General features: G+C 35.7%; 3 protein-coding genes and 1 long non-coding RNA gene across 11 annotated transcripts; 2 read left to right on the plus strand and 2 right to left on the minus strand.

Moving 5' to 3' along the window:
• The first annotated feature begins 1243 nt into the window (after nucleotides 1-1243).
• Nucleotides 1244-3849, plus strand: LOC135073305 (RING-box protein 1A). Its single transcript, XM_063967428.1, has 5 exons — nucleotides 1244-1449; nucleotides 1545-1572; nucleotides 1684-1805; nucleotides 3300-3385; nucleotides 3559-3849. The coding sequence occupies exons 1-5, from the start codon at nucleotides 1357-1359 to the stop codon at nucleotides 3569-3571; spliced, it is 342 nt and encodes a 113-aa protein (XP_063823498.1). The 5' UTR covers nucleotides 1244-1356; the 3' UTR covers nucleotides 3572-3849.
• Nucleotides 3850-6676: 2827 nt separating this feature from the next.
• Nucleotides 6677-9736, minus strand: LOC135073300 (histone-lysine N-methyltransferase KMT5B). Of its 6 annotated transcripts, none has more exons than XM_063967417.1 (3): nucleotides 9566-9736; nucleotides 8827-9159; nucleotides 6677-8639 (listed from the first exon to the last, which is right to left on the minus strand). In XM_063967417.1, exons 2-3 carry the CDS (start codon nucleotides 9145-9147, stop codon nucleotides 6870-6872), a joined length of 2091 nt encoding a protein of 696 aa, XP_063823487.1. In that variant the 5' UTR covers nucleotides 9148-9159; nucleotides 9566-9736; the 3' UTR covers nucleotides 6677-6869. The 6 variants fall into 6 exon arrangements, with proteins under 6 accessions (XP_063823487.1, XP_063823485.1, XP_063823486.1 ...); XM_063967415.1 differs by having other exon boundaries at nucleotides 9485-9736; XM_063967416.1 differs by having other exon boundaries at nucleotides 9473-9736.
• Nucleotides 9737-11409: 1673 nt separating this feature from the next.
• LOC135073306 (uncharacterized) lies at nucleotides 11410-14414 on the minus strand. The gene is made up of 3 exons (XR_010257610.1): nucleotides 13529-14414; nucleotides 13139-13242; nucleotides 11410-12247 (listed from the first exon to the last, which is right to left on the minus strand). It is a non-coding gene; the product is annotated as an uncharacterized LOC135073306 (long non-coding RNA).
• Nucleotides 14415-14421: 7 nt separating this feature from the next.
• Nucleotides 14422-19242, plus strand: LOC135073304 (mitochondrial ornithine transporter 1). 3 transcript variants are annotated; one of them, XM_063967426.1, is made up of 8 exons: nucleotides 14422-14488; nucleotides 14742-14785; nucleotides 14926-15026; nucleotides 15202-15446; nucleotides 15605-15751; nucleotides 17829-17961; nucleotides 18294-18491; nucleotides 18975-19242. In XM_063967426.1, exons 3-8 carry the CDS (start codon nucleotides 14957-14959, stop codon nucleotides 19094-19096), a joined length of 915 nt encoding a protein of 304 aa, XP_063823496.1. In that variant the 5' UTR covers nucleotides 14422-14488; nucleotides 14742-14785; nucleotides 14926-14956; the 3' UTR covers nucleotides 19097-19242. The 3 variants fall into 3 exon arrangements, with proteins under 3 accessions (XP_063823496.1, XP_063823495.1, XP_063823497.1); XM_063967425.1 differs by lacking the exon at nucleotides 14742-14785; XM_063967427.1 differs by lacking the exon at nucleotides 14742-14785 and having other exon boundaries at nucleotides 14432-14492.
• Nucleotides 19243-24683: the final 5441 nt, after the last annotated feature.

Raw genomic sequence — 24683 nt, forward strand, 5'->3', positions numbered from 1 at the left:
CCTGGTCATCTTAACTTTTAACACTGCACTGATAATCACAAACTAAGGCAAAAATAGATGGCAAAAACGGTTAGAACGCGTGGTCAATCCCACTTCTGATCTTAAGGATCAGAGGTGAGAGTGCTTTTTTAAAAGTAATGTACGGCACCAGCAAATATAGATTTAATAAATAACCGAAACCAATAATTCCACAAATCAAATTAATGTAACAAAGAAATATGCCTATGCCAGAAATAATGATCTAGGTCACAAATATCACAGTCCCTGAACCGAGGGAACGTCCGTCACAGCCAAGCGCTCTAGCAAAAATGTCGCGGTGCGCGGGGCGGCCGGTTTCTCGTGCCTTCCCTCTCTAAGACAGAGACAACAGGATCGAACGATATGACGTCACGCTGACGTAGCGGGTGTTATTTCTAAGAGTATGATATTATTACCGTGTCCTAGTTATATGGTAGTCTGGAGGTAGGTGGTACTCCGAGCGAGGGCCGTATCTCATTAGGGTACATACAATGGTGGCGCAACCTATCGCGCTACCAACAAAATGTCTGAAAATGTATCTTTTTTGTTCTAACCAATAACTTCTTCCAATTTGTATTTTTTTTTGTCGATGGAATCAATGGAATTGAACAAAGAATAGGTATATTGTTTAAGAGTGAGTAAAGTATCAGAAGTTCGAACAGAAACACACTGTCTTTACATACGAACGGTGCGCGGTGGTGCCAGCCACCATGGTGTCCTAATCAGTCCTAATGAGGCCTAGGAACGGACGTCCCAGGTATACGATGATTACGAAAATAAGTAATGTTCGAATCTCAGTTTTTTAACAGGCATTTGGGTTCGTATCATAAGTTTCCCCTTATAAAATTGTTTATAGATCGTAAATTCATTCCTTCGTCTCCATCCTTGTGTATTTGTATCTTTGTCGCGGTCTAAGCATGTAATTGAGGGCAAGGTGACACTGCCCGCGGGCAACATAATGGATCAGCTTTGTGATTGTTAGAATTTTTTGTTCATCAATAAAAATGTTGTCACTCCTTTATCTGTTAGACTGACTGAGGTAGAAAAAGGCTTTCCTGTTTATTTGTCAGTTACCAGTTTATTTCCATAAATATAAACTGATTTCAAGCAACTTGCAGGCCTTGCAGCCATCTTGCAGCTGAAGCAATGGCCAATGCTTAATCTTGATTGTTATATCTTTGGTTCAAAGTGACATTATCTTGTCAATTTCATCTTTGCTTGTCATCGTCAGCCTGTCTGTCAATTCTGTCATAAAAATTGAAATCTGCCTTCGATTCTGACCATTAAAATTCGTGTACAATTTTATTTACATTAAAATCGGGTATATTTGATTAAAAAATGGCTTCTGTAATGGATGTGGATGAAGAAGAAGTTGAAATGGCTTCCTCAAGCAGTGGAAAAGGCGATAAGAAAAGATTCGAAGTCAAAAAGGTGCTATTTTTTTTCCTAAATTACGCTGCATTACTTGCATTGTTTATTTCGTTTAACACTTAGATCTGTTCTGATATATACTATTTTCATTTCAGTGGAATGCCGTAGCTTTATGGGCCTGGGGTATGTATCCATAATTTAGATTTTGTTGGTTTAGTTAGGGGTATCATAACCTATCATGAAACAAAGAAGCTAAGTGATATTGGTATTCGATGTTATACTTTTTATTTTCAGACATTGTTGTGGACAACTGTGCCATCTGTCGCAACCATATTATGGATTTGTGTATAGAATGCCAGGCCAACCAAGCTTCGGCTACAAGTGAAGAGTGCACAGTGGCCTGGGGAGTTTGTAATGTAATTATTCTGTCTTTATACCTACCATATACATTTTATAATAATAATAATAATTTTATTATTATACATTTTATGCATAACATTCTTCAGTGTAACAGTATTGGCTGCCCATGTGTAGTAGTTTGTTATTATACACTTAAATATTCAGACATAAACTTCAGCTACTTTACCTAGACTGATCAATTTAACCTCGTAAGACCGAAGAGCAAATTTTGTCGACTTCTAAGTATCGCCGAATGTGCTTTCAGAAGAACGAACAATTTGAAGTCGTAAACGCCGAGCACTTCGAGTAAAAAATTTTCTATGTTAGAGATTTTCTTTTGCACCCATATTTTCAGGGACCCTATATAATAGTGCATAGAGCTTATTTTAGGTAAAAAATAATAAAAAAATGTTTTCTCTTAAAAGAACATTCGGTATTACAGACTTTAAAAATAAAAAGTAAATAAATTGTATTTTATACTTTAAAGTAAAACATAAATGTAACCTCCTTAATAAATTAATACTACATAAAGATACAATAATGATATAAATAAATGTAACTGAAAAGGCACAAGTATTTTAATTTTATTTAATGTTTCATTATTAGTACTTTTAAAAGTACTATCGGTTTTATAACATACAATAATGATAGGTTAGAATGTATAAGAAGTAAAGTGAATATTCATGTTAATTATAATATTAATTAAACTAAAAATCAGAACGTTCTCATGGTAAATTTTCTCAATCATATCATAATTTCAAAAGTCCAATATTCAATCCATCTCAATAGAAAAAATATACAAAAATAAAACTTTCACCATCAAGACCGAATGTTCCTTGCAAAGAACTATTATTTTCAAACGAAAAAAAATCTTACAAAACTTCTTCGAATTGGTAAAAATATTTTTTTTGCTTGTTTAGCAGTATTTTAACTTAAATTATACTGGTTAGTTTTTCAATTAAACTACGTTTACGTGAAGAAAAAAAAATAATCGTAAATCACGTCCTCTCGGAAGAACCACCTTGTCAAAGAAAAATGATAATTTGACAGTGACATTTTGTTTTTTTTACATTAATAAGTTCGGATACTTGATTTTGAATACTTTAAGCCATAGACTATCACTCTTTTTATTCAATAGGCGCGAATTTTTGAACTTAAAATTATCGCTAAAGTTTTAGTTCCTCTGAGGGCACATCCGGCGATACTTACAATTCACCTCCGAAAATGTCTCGGCGTTACTGACTACAAAGTTTCAGTTCCTTCTGAGGCACGTCCGGGCTTACGAGGTTAATTTAAAATTATTTTATCACAGACTATCAGAAATCATTGCATTTGCATATTCTCTCATATTACAGGCTTTAGATTCTGTTCTTTGTACTGTTTCTAGTAAATTTTTTAATTGTAAAGTTAAACATTTATTTCAATCTTCCCTTTCCACACCCATCAAATTGCTCACATTCTAGGTATCATTATATAATGTAAATTTAACCTGGTAATTAATTTAATTTCAGCATGCGTTCCATTTCCACTGCATCTCACGTTGGCTCAAAACTCGACAAGTCTGTCCATTGGATAACCGAGAGTGGGAATTCCAAAAGTAAGTAACTGTGTATTTCTTGTTACTATCAATACTCTATTTTTACAAACAACAATTATTTTTTGTCCTTTTTTAGCACTTACAAAATAATACATAGTTCTATTCTAAAGGATATAAGGCAAAATCCATGTAACTATGCAACGAATAATAATCTAGACTATTTTATGTTTCAGGTATGGACATTAATGACAAACCTATCTCAGCATCACATGAAGCCAACAGTAAAAGTAATATTTATGGGTTCATGATGTCATCTTTTCATTAATTTCTAAATAAATGTAACTCAATTAACTAGTTTCGTTCTTAATTTTGCACTATTTGTGAATGTAACTTTTAATGTAAAAAAAATTGTAATACAATATTAAAAATTCACAGAAATAGTATAATATTCCATCAGCCAATGACCTGTTTTTTTTTACTGTCTGAATTAAAGGGAAAAAAATATTACACATTTTTGAAAGAAATTTGAGGCATTTTATTGTGATTATCTAAATGAAAAATATTTCATAATAACTAATTTTGTCAACAATATTCAACTGCTTTCAACTAACTTAGTTACTTTACATTCTATTCCAATCAGGAATATCACAAAGCTAGTTCCACAACTAGCATAATTTTACAGACTATAATACAATACAACCACTCCACAAAATTGGGTGTGCTGTTTCCTTCCTTCCAGGAAAATGTTTACAGTGTAGGTATAATATAAATAAGGAACTGGCTTATTTTAAAAATATCGGACGCGTAAAACTGCATTAAGCGGCAATAAGTTTAATATGATACTTATTTAAAATAAAAATAATTAGGTATGTTCAGTAAATTTGTATTTCTGATAAAGCCTTTCAAATAAATTTGTCTTTTCCTTGAAGGTTGAGAGAAGACAAGCTAGATGTAAGACTATGCAAAACGTATGTGCTTCGAAGAGGCTTTCCACTAAATTCCTTAATCTATCAAATCTGTCCATGGTGAACAGCACTGGCGCTACCTATAGGATTTATACTGAAGTGATAATTAATGATTATTAATTCTCGAGAATTAGGCAATTGTCGAAGTCCCACAAAATAAAATGACTGCTTAAACAAAACTGAAACATCCAGAAATAAAATGTATCAAAACAAAATCAAATGCATATTAAACTTGTAAAATCAAATCTGCCTGCCCTGCATCTAATATTTCTTTCGTATTTCTAAACATACAATTTATGTAACTAAATAGTCTTATTAATTTGCCCATAAGTACGTACGTTATTCGGTAATTAATTATCTATAGGCAGTGAAACAACCTAACACTATCATACAAAGACAGTGTAAACTGCCGAGAACTCCCTGTCGAAGCGATAATAGAAAACAGTAAATTAAACTAGCTACATAAAAGTACAATGAAAATGCGTGTATTGTACCCTAAGAAATACATTTCTATCTACATTAAATGATAGGAATACGAAGGTATGGTCTCAAGTTCACACAGAGAAGTCGTCGCGTCGCGGTGCACAGGTCATTAAAGTTTGTTCGATCCAGAACAGTCCAGCTTGCCAGATGTCTTCTCACGCGCCCGCCAATTTCCTAACTTTGATGACAATAATATCTCCACATAGCCAACACTCACAAAACAAGTTAAATCCTAACCCAGCATGTAATAATTTTCTCTAAAACGAAACCAAAGATATTTCATCTTTTCCTTCAAAGTACCTATGTCCACTAAAAATTTAAATGTACAGTCAGCATCAAATATTTCGTGATACCCAAAGTAGCCAACGCTGACTGTACCTACATACGTCTTGGTATTTAATCCAGCCCGTTTGGATCGCGCGCGCACGGGTGACTTTTTTTTGTCGCCATGACAGTATTATCCGTTAGTTAACGGGACTATTCCCACCGCTCATTCCCACCGCTGCAACTCCTGTGTAGCCAGGATCTACAGCTTGACCGCCAATAAAAACCCAACCAATGAAGGTCAAGTTTGTCCCAGGGGAAAGTCATTGGACCCGCAACGAAATTAATCAGAAGAACATTGGAGGAATTCAAAGTTCTTTATCTGTTAGTTAGTAGTATATTATTATTAATATCTGTTTTTTTAACACCTAAGAGAAAAAGAGAGACTGACGGTGACAAAGTCACCCGTGCGCTCGCGTCGTAGTGAAAAATCGATAGGTCCGTGTCAGCTCACCACGGTACCTAACAATAACATTAAAGATAGTTGATGGTTGGTTGCTTAAACGTGGACAACACGAATAAAGGCACAGACGACGAAGATCAGTATGAACCTATGCCTCCTTGGGAAGTCTCAAGCGTAACAAAGTGCCTATTAATTAACTAATTATTTGTGTTCACATCACAATGTCAATTTTGTTATAAAATGAAACGTTTAAGCCTTTGGTGAAAATAAAAAAAATACAAAGTCCTAAAGGTATGTAAGTAGATAAATGAGGTATAAACATGCCATTCACTAATAAATACACAGCAAATCAACCACACCAGTGTCCATACAAAAGTTTTAGAAACTATAGTAGGTATGATCACTTAAAAGAGGAAAAACACTACATAAAATTTGGGTTTCATAAAGCAGGCTAGAGCTAGTTTCGGTTTTAAAATTTAAATAATTATTCACCTACTTTAGGACTTGGAAATTTAATTCCAAGAGATATTATCAAAATCATTCCTGGAGCAACTTTAAAATGCTATTCGAAGCACTAAACAGTTGGTCGAAACAAACGATAAAAATATAAATAAATATAAATGTGTGAAAGCACTTAAGTGAAAATTACTGCCGAACATTTTATAATTTACATACAGGTAAGTAACAACTACATTTACCTGTATGTAGACATTATTTCATATATCATCAAGATGAGATTAATTTATTTCATCTTCAGACCATTTAGTGGCAAACAGAAAATGGAAACAAAATTATCACTGCATATTTGGTAGCACTATATTAATTTCATTAAAACTATGCATTAGGTACGTACAGAATTTAAGTTTGCTCATCTTCAGCAAAATCCATAAAAAACTAATTAACTATATATTGCATTTATATACAAATGTCTTACATTATTATGAAGTGTTAAAATTACAATAATTTTCACTAATATTATCAGAGATTGTTAATTTGTTACATAGAACACAATATTGATTTGATAAGTTCAGTATCACAAAACTTATATTAATTTATAATCTCTTCAACATTGACAAGAATTACTAAGAAACAAATTCAAATTGATTATTTCAGTCCCAAAACGTAGGTACCAACCCATGACAAGGATTAAATAATTTGTGCTAATGAAATAACAAGTTCAATATTTTCTATTTTAATCAATAAATATTTTCATGGAATCATCAAATAAAATCTGATGTCTATCACACAATACTTAATCAGAATTTCAAGTCACAAAAATAAATACTAGATAAAATATCCTAGTCAGTGACAATTAAACTAATAATTGAATATTAACGGTGGAAAAGTAACCATAAGGTATTTGCGGCTGTCAGTCTGCTGATATAGCAGTAGGCAAATCAATTGTACGGCTCTCATTGCCAAAAATTAGCCTTAAGCGTTTCATAGGGGGCAGAGGACGGATGGGACTGTGCTTACGATGGCGTTCTTTTGAACGACGCCTTTTTTTAAATCGACGCACAGTTTCCGGATCTACACCTTCTAATCGTAACACTTCGTACTCGGGCACCTCAGCCGTGGCGCCACAATCCATCACCTCCTCCACTACTGGGCTCCTCTTCACCCGTAATGTCAGTTTCAGACCTCTCCGAGGTGGTGTGCACGGACACTCGCTGCTTTTATTAGAATTATCTGCTAACCAAGGAGGTCCAGAGTCAGCCTCTTTATTAGAATCTTCGTTTCGCTCCGTTGATTCTACTTTATAACTTTTGTTCACTTTGTTATCTTTTATTTCACTTGGGTTAACATTTTCTCTAAAGTCATAAATCTCACTTCTGGAACATGCATTATTACCACTCACACAGTCAACTTCTATTTTTTGTTCTTTAATTTCAGGTCTTTCTACTGGACTATTTGGTTTGACTTCAAAGGGTGTAATTGTTTCTATGTTTTGATGCAGAGATTCTTTTGTATCACAATCACCTTCTTGCTTTACATTTACTACAATGCCTTCAGTATTAGTTTTCATAAGCTTATGGTGGCTATTTGTTATTTCAGTTTTATTAATTATTTTATTTAATTCTATTTCACTTATATTTTCTGATTCTACCTTAGGAGTGTTGAGGTTTCTATCTTCTTCTTTTGCATCATCAGTTTTGACATTATTTTTAATTTTGGAGCATGTAAGTTGATTACTGGACTCCAGAAGCCGCTTATGGCTTCTTAAAACTATACCAGTGTGAGAGTCTCTACTACTTCTTGAACTGGTTGTACTACAACACCGTGATGGTGGAGCTCTCTGCTTAGTTGAACTTGAGTTAGTTAGACCGTTAGCAGTGCGATTGCTATCAGTGCGCTTCCTTAAACGCTCACCTCTACTAGATGCAGAAGACTCTCTGCTTCCTTGGCCTTCTTTATTTGCTGAAGCATCCATAACATCAGCAATACATCCTTGAGCTATTAATAACTCAGCATCGTATTTTGTCAAACCTTTCTGTTTCATTTCCTTCATGCTCAGTGGTGAAACTATATTCGAATTTTGACGACTGGACATTCGAGATTTTTCAGAACTTTTTCCGTTTTCAATCTTTTTAGTCATCTTAGCTTTTGTCCTATTAATTCTGTTATCAGTTTCTCTAAATCTATATCTAGTTGCTTGTTCATCAGTGTCTGCACTTTTGACTGAAAATGCACCTTTACCTCGTCTTTCACAAGTTTCACATTCACAATAGCAGTTTCCATTCCCAAAGAAATCTTCACCATAGAAGCAAGTTATTTCTTCTCCAACCTCTATATCTCTTAAAACACGTACAAATGCTTTGCCTCGATCAGTGGCCTCAAAAGTACAGTTAGGTCTGCAGTCATGATTAATATATGCAGCAGGCCCAAGCCAAAGTTGAGCACAGTTTTTTCTACAACTGTACATTACAGAAAAATCATTCTTTCCAGGATGAAGTAGTTGTTTTTCTTCATCTTCTGTCATTTCTGCTATACATCCAACTAAAAAATCTATTCTTTCATGCTTGAAAAACTTTTTGGTTGTTGAAATTTTTGCTCCAACTTGACCTTCTAATGAATATCTATAACATGGTTCTATGACAAAACCAGCCTTCTTATCAAATACTCGCAGGTAACGATAAATCTGAAACAAGTTATGTTATTGTTTTATTTTATACAGAATACAATTTTGTAAACCAAAATCAATCAAATATGTATCATTAAACAATAAATGGTGTATTAATACTGAAACAGCTGTACCAGATAAAAAGAATGCTTATTTAAAAAATAATTAAACTACAAACAACAACCTGTTTACAATAAATACTAACATGTTCTCTCAGTTTACTTTGCTGATGTTTATTTTTGCTAAAATGTCTTGGCATCCAGTCTCCATTGGCTAGTTTGGAATATGCTTTATTGTAGTCTTGAGTTTGAATAAATTCCTTTACAATATTCTTTAATTCCTCCTTGTTTGTTTTAATTGGTCTATAGCGGATATTCATTTTATGGGTTGTGATACCAAGGTAGGGGTCAACTATCAGAGCAGTCGCCAAGTCGTCGTAGTCCGAGAGCTCGCGCGGGGTCATGCCCATTGGCTGCATTTTGTGGAGCACTTGCCTCCCTGGGTACGTCGCTGATCCAACAACCATTCTGAATTAAACCTGAACAACAAAGGACGAGAAAATCTTATTAATGAATGACTTTACTAATGAACAGTACTTTTATGTTATGACAGAGTTAAAACTTGGAAATTATGCCCAATACTTTTGTAAATACATAACATGGTTATCACTAACACACAAAACCAAAATTCATCAGCTTTTTACTAAATAAATTATAAAAGGACAAACATGGCGGACGATCATGAAAGCCCGAAAACGACACGTCAAATCTTTGACACTCATTCTCAACGTTTTAGGCCAGATTTAGAGAACTATTGTTTGATGAAATAAACAGTATTAACATTCAACTAACTTAATCACTTACTAATAACATTGATCAAGGATCATAGTCATGTTTATTCCCTTCTAACAACTGCAGTATCTAGAAGCACATCCAGACGCTAACCTTTAGGTTATTATTATCTTCTTGCATGGGAAAACTTTTGTTTATTTTCCATTAAAGCGACTTCATTGTAGCTAACTATCAATTAAACATTAATGAAACCAAACAATGTTTATAATCTCCAAGGAAAGCTGAAAAACAACCATGTTTTCTTTTAGTTTCTTTTTTTTTTTAATACTACCAAATTTCCAAAGATAACAAAATTAAACAACTAAACCACCTTATTGCATAACTTTTTTTTATTGTTGTACACTATTTAAAATACTTATTTGTCGTTAGACGAGCCCTTGTATCGTTGTCGACTCGACTAAATTACCCTTCTTTTTTTACACAGTATTGATATTTAACGCGCAACGAGAGTTGAGGCCATTTACATTGTAGTCAAAAGAATCTGAAACGTCGAGTGGCAAAAATCGGTACTAAATCCAGCGCCCCGATTGCGCTAATTTGTAGTCTCCAATTCGTTCGCATTTCAACCCTAATCTACACTCCAGTCACGCTCCTTTTTCGTTCCAGAGCCCCGATTACGGTAACTTTTAACGTCTACAATCCAGACACGCTTCATCGATTCTGCGATACGATTGGTCAAAACAGCTGACGTACGCTGTTTACGCTGGCGTACGTCAGCTGTTTTGACCAATCGTATTGCAGAATCAGAAACGCGTCTGGATTGGAGACGTTAAAAATTACCGTAATCGGGGCTCTGCTGATGTGCAATGCAGTAAATATTCGTGTAGCGCTTGACATGCGTATGAGAAAAAGTAGCTTTCTGCACGGTAATACCAGTAATACTAGTATTACAACAAATACATAATACAGTATTACTGCTTTTTGTCAGATTTTACTCAAAGGCGTTTTTTTACCCAACGTTCGCGTAGTCTGTTCACGCGGGCGGCTAACTTCTCACTGCTCTGCGCGGCAGGTCTTGTCAACTAGGTGGGCCTGTCGGGCAACCCATAACCCACAATTGAGTGGGCCGGGGCCGTCGAGTCATTTGCCCGGGCCACGATGCAGGGGACATCTTTAAAAACTCCCACAGGTGGGGGCTAGCGGGGCATTTGCCCGGGCCCATTCTTTGGAAGGCCGCTCTCGGTACTTCTCTGATCAGCAGAACTGACTGAGCAGCGGCATGGAGCAGAACGTAACCCACTACGGCGGGCCGAGGGTCCTGTTGTACCAGGGCTACGAAGAGAAAACCTGTATAAAAAAAACTGGAGGAGGGGATTGGGGGTTTCCGTAGTGTAGTGTGGATGAGCAAAACATTTTTGCCGACATTAAAAAAAATCTAGCCACACCGGAGAGTTATTAACGTGACACATTAGTACCCTGAGCCCCGATTACGGTAATTTTTAACGTCTACAATCCAGACACGCTTCTCGATTCTGCGATACGATTGGTCGTTCAACAGCGTACGTCAGCTGTTTTGACCAATCGCATCGCAGAATCGAAGAAGCGTGTCTGGATTGTAGACGTTAAAAGTTACCGTAATCGGGGCTCTGAGAGAATTTTCGGGGCACAATCGGGCTCGAATAATAAGCTATCTAATGGTGTAATTTTCATCCACCTAGACCCAACAGATGAAAATGATGTAGCCAGGATAACGTTTATCCTGGCAGAATCCGTTTTTCTTGAATACTGCCGGAACGACCAATGGCTCAAATTTAAAATTTCGGGCACATTTACACCAGATAGGGCTCTAATTAACTGCATCATTATGTTAGATTTTTGAAAGGAGACATTTTGCCAGGATAACGCACTCGAAACAGCAACAATAAAAAAATATATTTTTGAAGCTTAAGAGATAAAAGGACTTTACATAAAGGTAAGTTTATGAATAGAGACCAATATTACGTTGATATAAGTTTTTATTTGGTTACATTTTAATGTTAACAAATATTTAACAGCTTGGTTTGTTTCAGTAGGTACTTCCAGTATCTGAAAAATAACCTCATTACTTTTTACCTTTACTACTAAGCAGAGTCTTCAGTGCGTGTTTTGCTCTAGACCATTTTGGTTGAATGTTAACATAAGTATTGTTTTTGTCCTGGACCAATAAACTTTGTCTTGGATTGTTGATTGTGTAGTGCAAAACACGCGCTGGAGACCCGGCTTTATCTCTGCTGTTTCAGTAATTTCGTGCTATGTTTCATTGTTTTTTGTTTGCGGAGCTGGAGGAGACTCACACCTATAGGCTTCGCAAATACTGTTGATACTTAATTGTCGCTAGTATGGGTTATGGAGTTTTCATTATCCATTTCTTCATATTGATCATCTGCTGTTGAAAGCCAAGTTGTTTTTGAAATCTGGAGAAAATGGACTATCACTATCATCTATGCTGGAAGCAGAAGTAACAAGAGCTGTAGGTGGTTCCAGGCTTTGTATGTCCAATCTATATAACATTCTATTTATTTCATACCTAGCTTTACATTGTAAATGTGGTGAATATTGTCGTAAACGTGCTGCAATATATAACCCAAAACTTGTTAGATCATCAGCAGGATTTTGTGAGATATTTTTTCTTTCCCTAATAACTCTCAATGTTTCCACTGCTTCTTTATAAAATGAACTCTGGCCATCTGTTTCCCTTTTTTTCTTTTTTGGTAGCGGTGGCTTAGATGGTAGTGCTTGAGTTAATAAACGCGGCGGCGTTGGAGTTCTCTGTGGCGGCGGTGGCGTTGTAGTTCTCTGTGGGTAATGCCAACAATGTTCAAGACAGCGAATATTTAATTACAGCCCCCCTAGACAAAACGCACTTTTTGATCGAATCGAAAATCGAATCCGTCAAAACTCCATACAAAAAAGGGGCTTTTCGCCACTTTTCGACTGGTTTGCGATTAAAATTTGCACTTTGTCTAGATCCACAGATGTGTCGCGTCTGATTGACCAAAATGCATTTGGCATAATTTAAAAAAATCCAGCTTTTAAAAAACACTTGACAGTGCAAATCGACACTTAAGTAAGGCGATGCATGCCGATTTTAAGTGCCACGTGGCACATTTAATAATGAAAACTTAAGGTGAAATATTACCAGTGCCCCGATTGCGCTAAAAATGTTCATCTTCAACGCGCCCCCGGACGAAGAACGAACATCAGCTGTTTTAAAAAATCCGTATCGCGGTGTTGTTTTGACAACTAGTTGAAACGAAGCATAGACGTAAACAGAGAGCAGCTGCGCCTTCGAGTAAAGTTAGAAAATTCTTCAAAACAAAGTAAACGTCATTATTTTCTGTCAAAAGTAGTGCAACCAACACTTGAACCATGTGCTTGAACTTCCTAATCGACCTTCGATTTTAGATAAATATCTCATGTGACAATGAAAATACTAACAATCCATTTCCGTTTTTGTTCTCGCTCTAATCAAATGGTGATTCTTTGCGATAGAACGAGATGACATGACAGGCAATGGATAGTTAACACTGTGGCCGATAGTACGTCCATTACCGTGATACCGACTTTGCACCTCAGCTGGAATGAAAAACGGAGCGCAACTGGAGAAGAAGCGCCAATGAATTGGAGACGTTAAAAATTAGCGCAATTGGGGCACTCGACTTATTGGAGTTTTCAAATCATGCTTACCTCACTATTATTGATGTAAACTATTGGTGTATTGCATGACATTAAATCCTCCATCTCCTTGTATGCATACCATTTTGTTTTATATACCGAGTCTGCGCTGCTGCCTGTTAAAAATAATATACAAACTTGTATAGCCAAACAAAAGTTTGTATGGCCGGGTCTCCAGTGCGTTTTCCCCTATACAATCAACAAAAACATGTCAACATTCAACAAAATTGCCTACAAAAATGTTGACATGTTTTTTTTGATTATGTAGGGCAAGTCACGCGCTGGAATCTCGACTTACAATACTGTAAAAAATAAAAATATAGTAAAAGGAATTAATCAATAACAATTAATTAATTAACAATATTGTCGTGTCATATTAAAATACAAGAAATAGAAACAAACCCATCATCTTTCTCTTTTCCCGGCTGAATTGATTTCGAAGAATAGTCCATTTTACATTAACTTCTTTTATTGAGATGCCCATCAACATCGCCACTTCTGCCAAGGCGTCATGTCGTTTGTTTTTAATTTTGTGATCCCGCGATTGAGTGTTCCATATCGCAGGTCTCTCTCTTATAAAGCCAATGAAGCTTAAGATCGTTTCTTTATTCCAATCCATCTGTACTTGCACTACACCACCAAAAAAACTATGAAATAAATAAAACCTTGCTGCCAAACAAAACACACAAACACGTACAAGCCGAGCTAGCGAATTGTCAAAATGACAAATGTGAAATGATTGATCTGACCATCTGACAATACAGTTTATTCTGCCCCTGACCCACGTGAGAGTGATTTTGTGTACGTGTTTTCCATCGGGCATGAAAAGCAAAAACATTGTTGGTGCAAACATAAATGTGTAATGAAACAATGTTTTGTCTACAGACAATTTTAATCAAGGTTGAATAAAATTGTTGATTGTGTGAGGCAAAACCATTGACGTATTATACGTACGATGGACTGGGCATACCTTTAAAATAAACGTGCTTGCTTTAGCACATACCAAAAAAGAACGTGACTATCGTCTATCCCTCGCACCTCCCACTCACCCACACACCTCTCCGCTTTCGCCCCGTTCGTGCCCCGATTGCGCTAATTTGAATGTCTCCGACAGGCTAGTTGTCCTCAACTTTTGTTGTTGCGCGTCCATTCTAAGTAATATACACTATTTGTTTAAAATTAGCCAATAGCTCTTTATACCGTATTCAACCTTCATTTACAATATCTTTGGTGACTCGAAAGTGACGCAAGAACTGTCAAACATCACATCACAGCTGACTGAGCGAGCAAGCGCAAGCGCTAAATATTCAATTTCAAAAACAAACTAGGAAAAACTACAAAAGTACCTATTTATCAAAGTGGGTAAGTAAGTAGTATTTTAATAAATAAGTAAAAAGTGAATATGTCTATTTTCTTAATCAGACAACTATGAATTTTATTTAGTGATTAATTTTATGGCGAGGTTAACTTATGTTATCAACTATTTAACCTTATCATACTTATCACAAAAGTTGCTTCCACACGAGCTTCTCATAAAATAGATAAGCGACCGTGTGGTGATATTTATCATATTTATCCAATTTTATTTACAACAGTATATTTTGTTTGTTCACAGAGCAATAAATTGTTGAATTTTGCACAAACTATTTAAGCATAAGGGTATTTATTTACATGATTAAAATTTATAAAATTTATTTCCTCTATTCTCGTTCCCATTAAATCCTGCATACTTACCAAGTAAGGCACATTAGAATACTTAATTGATTTAAAGGTTTAAAAAATGCCCAAATCATTTTCAGTTTTCACAGATATACCTACTTAACTGGAAAAATGACTCATTCATCTGGTTCGTCTGGGAACCTCAAAAATGGTATTATTGATTTTACTGCTGGATCTTTGGGTAAGTTGAAGTTATTGAATAAACATAAAAATAATTATACTTCCAATGTGGTGTGTAAGAGTGCAGGACTTAGTATATTAGTAAAATGAAAATTAATAAAACTTAATTTATTCCATAATCCATATTATTTTGGTAAATATATTTTTCTTAAATTTGCGTTAAATGTTATTTACAGGAGGAGTAGCAGTTGTGTATGTTGGTCAGCCATTAGATACAGTTAAAGTGAAAATGCAAACATTTCCACATTTGTATAAGGGAATGTATCACTGCCTTAAACAAACTTTAAGAAATGATGGGGTTATAAGAGGCTTATATGCAGGCACCACTCCAGCGATTATGGCCAATGTTGCTGAGAACTCAGTTCTTTTTGCAGCCTATGGATACTGTCAGAAATTTGTTTGTAGTGTTACTGGAACAGAGGTAAAAATCATACTACATTGGTTTTATAGTGCTAGTACATCTTTTTCTATTTAGTCCATAAATTAATATAAACCGCAAATCTTAGTTTTAATGACATTGTATTAAAAAGACATTATTATATTTTATCTAATATTATAAAATATATTTTTACATTTCAGAATATCGAGCAACTGTCAGCATTGGGCAATGCATCAGCAGGTTTTCTGGCTGCATTCTTTTCCTCATTTACACTTTGCCCAACTGAACTTATCAAATGCCAACTGCAAGCTATGCGGGAGGTCAATGTGCAAACTTCACAAACAGCTGTATGGTGATTTGTTTTGGTATCTGTTTAGTATAACAAAAAAGGCATATAAGTCTGGGTTGCACCATCTTATATCAACTACATATAACCAAAATCTAAAGTCAGTCAAACTCCATACAAAAACACCAGTTATATAAAGTTACGGTTAAAGTTTAGGTGGTGCAACTTAGCCAACGTGAACAAACTACCCATTTTTGTTGCAATGTCACACCTATTACAGTGTATTAAAGTATATATGTATATTATATTAGTATATTAAAGTAACATCATCTATACTATCTATACTAATATTATAAATGCGAAAGTAACTCTGTCTGTCTGTCTGTCTGTCTGTCTCGCTTTCACGCCTAAACCACTGAACCGATTTTGTTGAAATTTGGCATAGAGATAGTTTGAGTCCCGTCCCGGGAAAGGACATAGGATAGTTTTTATCCCGGTTTTTGAAACAGGGACGCGCGCGATAAAGTTTTTCTGTGACAGACAAATTTCCACGCGGGCGAAGCCGCGGGCGGAAATCTAGTATTTTTATAAATTTATAACAATTTGTACAGTGTACTTGGGCAATTTTACTCAAGAGATAAGTTTATCTATATTTTTGAAGTAGATTTAATTATCAGGAAGTATCCTAATCAGTAATAGTCCATAATATGTTTTTATTACGTCATTTTAATATAGACAATATCTTTAATATCTAATTGGCCTTTGCTATCGGAGCTCGCCGCGGAGGCACGATTATTATCTGCCTCAGTTTATCGATGTATGCGCCACCCTGTATGGTATGGGTGTAAGTTTCTAAATGATTAGAAAATGTAAGACTTAACCTAGGCGCAGACCACCGATTTTTATTTGGCCGATAGGTCGGGCTGTTGATCAGTATGGAGATGTATGAAAGTGCGCACACTATACCGATTTGGTATCGGACGATTCTTCATACAAATTAGAATCGGGCCCAACTATCGGCCAACTAATAGTCGGTGGTCTGCGCCTAGGTTTAGTAAATATTATAACTTAATATAGGAAAACTTTAAAACTTCTAGATAATGTTTCACATAATTCGTTTTATGACCTATAAAAATATGGCGGGCAAGTTGTTTCAAAAGTAACTGTTAAATTAATTAAAAAACAAAAATACCAGTGGAATAGAATTTGTATAACAAATTAAGTATTGTTAATAACTTACAAAGTGCCCACTTGGCCCTCCCCTAGATCATTTTCATAATATCGATATTAATTCGAGAACTAAATATAGTTAGGCCCGGTTTCCACCAAAGCGAAGCAGAGCGGAGAAGTGCTGCGCCGTCAAATTTTTCTATAGAATTTGACAGCCGCGGCGCAGAGCGGAGCTGTGCGTAGCGGAGAACAGAAGTGGAAGACAAGAGAGAAGTGAAATCTGATCGATTTCAAAACACTTCTCCGCTCCGCCTTGGTGGAAACTGGGCCTGAATGCGCACATAATTATACAGGGTGGAAACGATAAGTGATCTCACTCGAATAATTCTAAACTATACAATATATCAAAAAATTGATTACTGATCCTGAAAGTGCTTCACGAGCTCTATCCAACGCCTTCCGCCCCGGGTGCCAAGCATCAGGGGGTGACTTGTCGCGCAGATTAGTGCTCACTGGCGCATCTGCATGCCAACCCATGCTACGCCGCCACTTATCGTTTCCACCCTGTATAGCACACACTAATTATAAAGTCTCAAGAAACCAAGTCTACTCGTTTAAAATAGCATTATTTTTTGTTAAATACAGTATACTAGCTTTTGCCCGCGGTTTCACCCGCGTGAAATTTAGTATGTCACAGATCGTCATAAATTATAGCCTATATGTTAATCTGGGTTATAAACAGTAATACTGTAAAGTTTCAACAAAATCCGTTCAGTAGTTTTTGCGTGAAAGAGTAACAAACATCCAGACATCCAGACATCATGACATCCAAACTTTCGCATTTATAATATTAGTAGGATAGGATAAAACTTGTTCCAACATTGTCCTGTTTTGTATACCTAGCTAATAAAGTAATTATAAATACGGTCCCATTAATTTCCATAATAAGTATCTTTATTCCATTGCAGGTTAAAGTGACTCCCCTACAGTTAACGCAACAGATTTTTAGGCAATATGGGATACAAGGTCTATTTAGAGGACTTGTCCCGACAATCATGAGAGAAATGCCAGGATACTTTTTCTTTTTTGGTGGTTATGAAGGTAAGATAATAATAATAATAATTTATGTAGTACAGAGGTACAATGCGCTAGCTACTAAGAATACTTATTGTCTGATTCCACTGATTCCACCCTCGGCTTGCCATTGTTGTTTCACTTGCCTGTCTCATACACATTATGAACCCAGTCTGCGCCACGTACGAATACGTGATAAATAGACAGATCTTTATGCAATGTGAGGAAGATCATCAATACAGGGTGTAAATCCCAGGTTGGCAAAAACTTTAATGAACGTCCGCCATAATATCAGAGCCGAAGTTAACAAGAGTAAATTTTATTTAATCGATTTTTTTTAACAAGCTGGATTTTTACAGGTACAAGAGAACTACTCAAAAAACCCGGACAAAAGAAAGAAGATATTGGCTTCGTAAAGACCATGATAGCTGGAGCCGTTGGTGGATTAGTCCTTTGGACTGTTATATTTCCTACTGACGTCATCAAATCTCGAGTACAAATTTCTAACAAGAGCCAAAAGTTTTTAACTGTGGGATATGAAATAATTAAAAATGAAGGTTGGTACATAATTTTACAAATTTTTATTTACTTAATAGTAAATCTCCACTTACCTAATAACAATATTAGTAAATCACTTGCACTAGTTAGATTACATTTTTGAAAAAAAAAAATTTTAAGATTATTAGTAATTTGTGTTACAAAGTCCCGTTAGCCCCTCGTACTAAGCTTATTAATATGCTTGTATCACGAGTGAGCTCACCACAATAGTCGAGCGGCGGCGGCGGCGGGGACCGAACCCACATTCCCCGGATCACGAGTCGGCCAGTCCGACCTCTTCACCATTCGGCTATCGTGGTTTTGAAAAATAAATACATAAACTAGACAAGCTTAAAATACTTACATTCAGCAAAATCTCAAATAAGTAGGTGTCGTATAATCGCAATAATGGGAAAAACATTATGAATGGGTCAAAGTGGGTGATAATGTGTCTTCAATGCAAAATAAGCGGATGGTATGTAATGAATAACTTCTTTTTTCAGGTGCCTTAGCTCTTTACAATGGTTTAAAACCTACATTAGTGAGAACTATACCAGCTACTGCTGCTCTTTTCGTAGTCTACGAATATTCCAAGAAGTTCATGCACCAATCATTTGGAGATTGACATTCTTCTGATATTGCAATTAGTGCTGAATTTATAAATTTTTATACTTTATTTAGTTAATTGACCTGTACAAACTGTAAAATTTATTATTATTATATTTCTAATCTAAGACTATTAAAAAGTTATCGCTGAAGCGAAATGTTGAACTTGAGTCTTTCATTCTCAATTGATAAATATCTTACCACGTTTTGTAACATAAATGATTTACGAATTTTTATACATTGTTAAAAACGCTCATATAACTCATTTCCAATGCGTTTACGCATTTTAAATATTTTAGATGTCTAAGATGTATGTCACAAAAGTCACAAATAGTAGGTATCTACTTTACCAAGTACCTATCGCTAGTGAGGTCTTCTATGGATAGGCTCGAATTTACTTGTAACCCTATTTTCAATGAAAAAAGTAGAATTGCCTTATATTAATGCATCATTAGTACGTTAGTTTCAAGCAATAAATGATGTCCACTGCAGGACTAACAAATATTTCCACAACGACCAGGTTTCCACCAGAAGCAGAGCGGAGTGTCGGGCCGTCCCAAATTTTTCTATAGAATTTGACAGAGGCGGCGGAGCGGAGAGAAGAGAAGTGGAAATAATTAATTCTGATTGGTTATTCAAAACACTTCTCTGCTCCACTCCGTCTTATACTTTAGTTGGTCTATCTTCTCCTTATTTTGAAACGATCTTTTTTGGACAGTCTGTATTTCTATGCATGCCCAATTATAATTATAATTTTCTTTTGACGTTGTCAATTGCAATCATAATTGCGAGAACCTATCTCCAAAGTGATTTTGATAGAAAACAACAAATCAAGATGCTATGATTATCAAAATATTCATAAAACTTAAGGGTTGCATCCTAAGTTGCATCTTCTAGTATATTCAAGCTGTTAGTCATGTCATCAGACGATTACCAGGTGCAAAACATTTATCGTTATTCTAGGAAAAGTTATAAGAAAAACCACAGAGAGACGCAAGACGATATTAACAGTCCTAGGAACATCGAAGTAACAGAATTATCACCCAGAAGTGATGAGAGAAATAATGGCCATGCATTTGGTTCGCCTGGCTGCAGTTGCGATATGGATTCTGAAGGAGAAGTAGCAAGTATTTTACACAAAAAGTGCCCTGTCATAACTCTTGCTCAACAACAACTTCAAAGGCTGCTTGACGAGACAGACAAACTGCTTTGCGACAATACAAGATGTTGCAGGTAGGTATCTACCGGGTTCTACCGTCTTATTATCATGGATGAAAGGAAAGCTAATAATAGGTAGGTACCTACAGAACTGAGTGTAAGTGGTAGTACCTACTTATTATTATTCTGTGGTGTAAGTAAATAGATTCTGCACATCAGTCAAATTACAAAATATTTGTGGCATAATAGCGGGTTGGTAATCACTTATATTTTTGAAGTGAACTAAACAAAAATACTATTTAATTTCGTAACGCTTCTCGGTAAAATGGAGGTACACACACGGCCAGAGTTCCAGCTACCCTTTTCCGGTCATGTTGTCTTGTTACATCGCAAAGAATTACCTACCATTTTGATGAGATCATGAGAGCGAAAGAAAAGACAGAAATGGATAACTTGCAACTCAACTCTGGCCCACTTTTAACCCTACTTCTTACCTTACATTAGCTACCCTACCATAGCCTGTTCTGCTATCTGTACTCTGTAGCATAAATTTCTCTAGCTAGAACGAAGAGAGATTCCTGGGATAAGCGAATTAGTTATCGCTATGCTAGGTACTTTCCAGTGTTGGCACTAATCAATTAATTTTTTAATCAATTAATTAATTTGATTAATTTTAATCATGATTAAATTAATCCTGATTAAAATAATCATGATTAAAAAAGTAATCATAATCATGATTAATTTGTTAATCATTAATCAATAATCATTAATTTGATTAACTTGATTAACTTCTTAAATGTTCTATCGAAAACAATGTTAAAACATTGAATTCTAATATTAGATGTTTGGTTTTAGGCTACAATTCTATGACAGGTCATACCTAGATAAATATAAGGTAACCTAGACTGCCCCCCGCCCCCTTCCCTCGCTGAAACTTCCGGTGCAGTCTTCCAACCTCCCGTAGGAGGATATCAGTCCACTTCCCCTACCGTTCCAGCACTTACTTGCAACCCCACACTCCCACGTCCCACCACATGCCCCCCACCCCTAGCCTCCCCTGAAACTTCTGGTACGAAGTCGCCTGCACCTCCCCAACACGCAAAACCTCCTTGCTTAGCAACCCCACCCTTCTATTGAATTGCCCACGCGTGGGCCTCCCCCCGAAACTTCTGGTACGAAGTCTCCTGCACCTCCCCAACACGCAAAACCTCCTAGTTTAGCAAACCCACCCTTCTATTGAATTGCCCACGCGTGGGCTTCTCCCCGAAACTTCTGGTACGAAGTCTCCTGCACCTCCCCAACACGCAAAACCTCCTAGCTTAGCAACCCCACCCTTCTATTGAATTGCCCACGCGTGGGCTTCTCCCCGAAACTTCTGGTACGAAGTCTCCTGCACGTCCCCAACACGCAAAACCTCCTAGTTTAGCAACCCCACCCTTCTATTGAATTGCCCACGCGTGGGCTTCTCCCCGAAACTTCTGGTACGAAGTCTCCTGCACCTCCCCAACACGCAAAACTTCCTAGCTTAGCAACCCCACCCTTCTATTGAATTGCCCACGCGTGGGCCTCCCCCCGAAACTTCTGTTACGAACTCTCCTGCACCTCCCCAACACAAAACGTCCTAGTTTAGCAACCCCACCTTTCCGTTGAATTGCCCACGCTTGCGCCTACCTTGGGAGGGGGGGGGGGACTTCTCCCCTATCGTCAGCCAGCCCGCTTAACTTCTATCCTGACCCAATTTTGCTGGAGGATACCTGAAGAATAGAAGGAATTGTGAGAAACAAAACTAGTGCGATAAGTGTTTTGAGTAGTGAAAATTGACGCAGTTTTTTGGGAAAACGACAGTACAACTCCAGATCCCCCCTTTGCTAGATATTTTATAAGTCGCGGGTACCTTTTCATACACTCCCAACCCTTTTCTTATGAAAATAGTAGATAGTTAATCAAATAATCAAATTAACGATTAATGATTATGATTAATTAATCTTAATCAAAATTTTTGATTAATGATTAACTAATATTGAAATTACCGCGGAAGATATAGACACAAAAATTAAACAACTTGACACGCGTAAAGGCCCTGGTCCAGATGATATTCCACCCAAATTTGTTCGATATTGCTCTGAGGAACTGTGTTCTCCTCTTGCCATTATATTTAATAAATCTATTAAGTCTGGTATTTTTCCCACTCGCTGGAAGGTCGCACATATTATACCCATTTTCAAAGCGGGTCACTATGGAGCGAAATTGAGATTTATGGACATAGCGATTTTTTTCACAATTTCTATTTGAAAAAAATACCTATCGATAGGTTACGTTATTCTGATGAATAAATGCTTCACAAGTTTTTCTCTAAAACCAATAGTTTGACTGGAAAAAAATATTTTCCATTTTCGTTGTATGGAATGAAACATAAAGTGGTCGATTTCGACTAAGCCTTGACAGATCTTGCTTTGAAACTACTTAAGCCTTGTTCTATGGCTTGTTGACTGTAATCCTACGCTATCAGCGCGCATCCAAAGTTGCCCGTTCACAAGTTATGAGGTTCTGAAAAATTAAAAAAAAGTAAGTAAAAGTGACTTTTTTTTGGAATATCTTTTAAGATTTAACAAAAATATAAAGATTTTATACGTTAATAATGTAAATTAACCTTAAATTACTGCTAAAAACACATTTTAATAAACTTAAAAGGAATTAAATCAGCGATTTTTTTTCACAATTTCTGTTTAAAAAAAATACCTGTCGATAGGGTATGTTATTCTGATGAATAAATATTATGAACGTTTTTCTCTAAAACCAATAGTTTGGCTGGAAAAAAATATTTTCCATTTTCGTTGTATGGAATGAAACATAAAGTGGTCGATTTCGACTAAGCCTTGACAGATTTGCTTTGAAACTACTTGAGCCTTGTTCTATGGCTTGTTGACTATAATCCTAGACTAACAGCGCGCGCACAAAGTTGCCCGTTCAGAAGTTATGAGGTTCCGAAAAATGAAAAGTAAAGTAAGTAAAATTGACTTTTCTTTAGATAAGACGACAAAAGAAAGGTTAATTACATTACTAAAGTATATAATTTTCATGTTTTAGTTGAATCTTTAAAGATTTATACCCAAAAAAAGATACTTTTACTTACTTTAATTTTCATTTTTTGGAACCTCATAACTTCTGAACGGGCAACTTTGGGCGCGCGCTGTTTTTGCAGGATAGTCAACAAGCCATAGAACAAGGCTCAAGTAGTTTCAAAGCAAAATCTGTTAAGGCTTAGTCGAAATCGACCACTTTATGTTTCATTCCATACAACGAAAATGGAAAATATTTTTTTCCAGCCAAACTATTGGTTTTAGAGAAAAACGTTCATAATATTTATTCATCAGAATAACATACCCTATCGATAGGTATTTTTTTTAAACAGACATTGTGAAAAAAAAATCGCTGATTTAATTCCTTTTAAGTTTAGTAAAATGTGTTTTTAGCAGTAATTTAAGGTTAATTTACATTATTAACGTATAAAATCTTTATATTTTTGTTAAATCTTTAAAGATATTCCAAAAAAAAGTCACTTTTACTTACTTTTTTTTAATTTTTCAGAACCTCATAACTTCTGAACGGGCAACTTTGTGCGCGCGCTGTTAGTCTAGGATTATAGTTAACAAGCCATAGAACAAGGCTCAAGTAGTTTCAAAGCAAATCTGTCAAGGCTTAGTCGAAATCGGCCACTTTATGTTCTATTCCATACAACGAAAATGGAAAATATTTTTTTCCAGCCAAACTATTGGTTTTAGAGAAAAACGTTCATAATATTTATTCATCAGAATAACATACCCTATCGACAGGTATTTTTTTTAAACAGAAATTGTGAAAAAAAATCGCTGATTTAATTCCTTTTAAGTTTATTAAAATGTGTTTTTAGCAGTAATTTAAGGTTAATTTACATTATTAACGTATAAAATCTTTATATTTTTGTTAAATCTTAAAAGATATTCCAAAAAAAAGTCACTTTTACTTACTTTTTTTTAATTTTTCAGAACCTCATAACTTGTGAACGGGCAACTTTGGATGCGCGCTGATAGCGTAGGATTACAGTCAACAAGCCATAGAACAAGGCTTAAGTAGTTTCAAAGCAAGATCTGTCAAGGCTTAGTCGAAATCGACCACTTTATGTTTCATTCCATACAACGAAAATGGAAAATATTTTTTTCCAGTCAAACTATTGGTTTTAGAGAAAAACTTGTGAAGCATTTATTCATCAGAATAACGTAACCTATCGATAGGTATTTTTTTCAAATAGAAATTGTGAAAAAAATCGCTATGTCCATAAATCTCAATTTCGCTCCATAGTGCGGGTGATAAAACAGCATGCGCTAACTATCGGCCTATAAGCATCCTCTCTTGTTTGGCAAAATTATTTGAGTCACTCGTCTACACTACTCTTTACTCTCACTTGAATA

Source organism: Ostrinia nubilalis, chromosome 7 (genome assembly GCF_963855985.1).
Source record: "Ostrinia nubilalis chromosome 7, ilOstNubi1.1, whole genome shotgun sequence".
In the NCBI taxonomy this organism is placed as follows: Eukaryota; Metazoa; Arthropoda; class Insecta; order Lepidoptera; family Crambidae; genus Ostrinia; species Ostrinia nubilalis.

Excerpts from the sequence above, each read along its gene's own strand:
- LOC135073305 (XM_063967428.1), top strand. The coding sequence starts at position 1,357 with ATGGCTTCTGTAATGGATGTGGATGAAGAAGAAGTTGAAATGGCTTCC. Across the intron at positions 1,450-1,544 it reads AAAGATTCGAAGTCAAAAAG|TGGAATGCCGTAGCTTTATG; the intron begins GTGCTATTTTTT and ends TTTTCATTTCAG. Across the intron at positions 1,806-3,299 it reads TGGCCTGGGGAGTTTGTAAT|CATGCGTTCCATTTCCACTG; the intron begins GTAATTATTCTG and ends ATTTAATTTCAG.
- LOC135073300 (XM_063967417.1), bottom strand. The coding sequence starts at position 9,147 with ATGGTTGTTGGATCAGCGACGTACCCAGGGAGGCAAGTGCTCCACAAA. Across the intron at positions 8,640-8,826 it reads AAAGTAAACTGAGAGAACAT|ATTTATCGTTACCTGCGAGT; the intron begins GTTAGTATTTAT and ends AACTTGTTTCAG.
- LOC135073304 (XM_063967426.1), top strand. The coding sequence starts at position 14,957 with ATGACTCATTCATCTGGTTCGTCTGGGAACCTCAAAAATGGTATTATT. Across the intron at positions 15,447-15,604 it reads GTAGTGTTACTGGAACAGAG|AATATCGAGCAACTGTCAGC; the intron begins GTAAAAATCATA and ends TTTACATTTCAG. Across the intron at positions 15,752-17,828 it reads TGCAAACTTCACAAACAGCT|GTTAAAGTGACTCCCCTACA; the intron begins GTATGGTGATTT and ends ATTCCATTGCAG.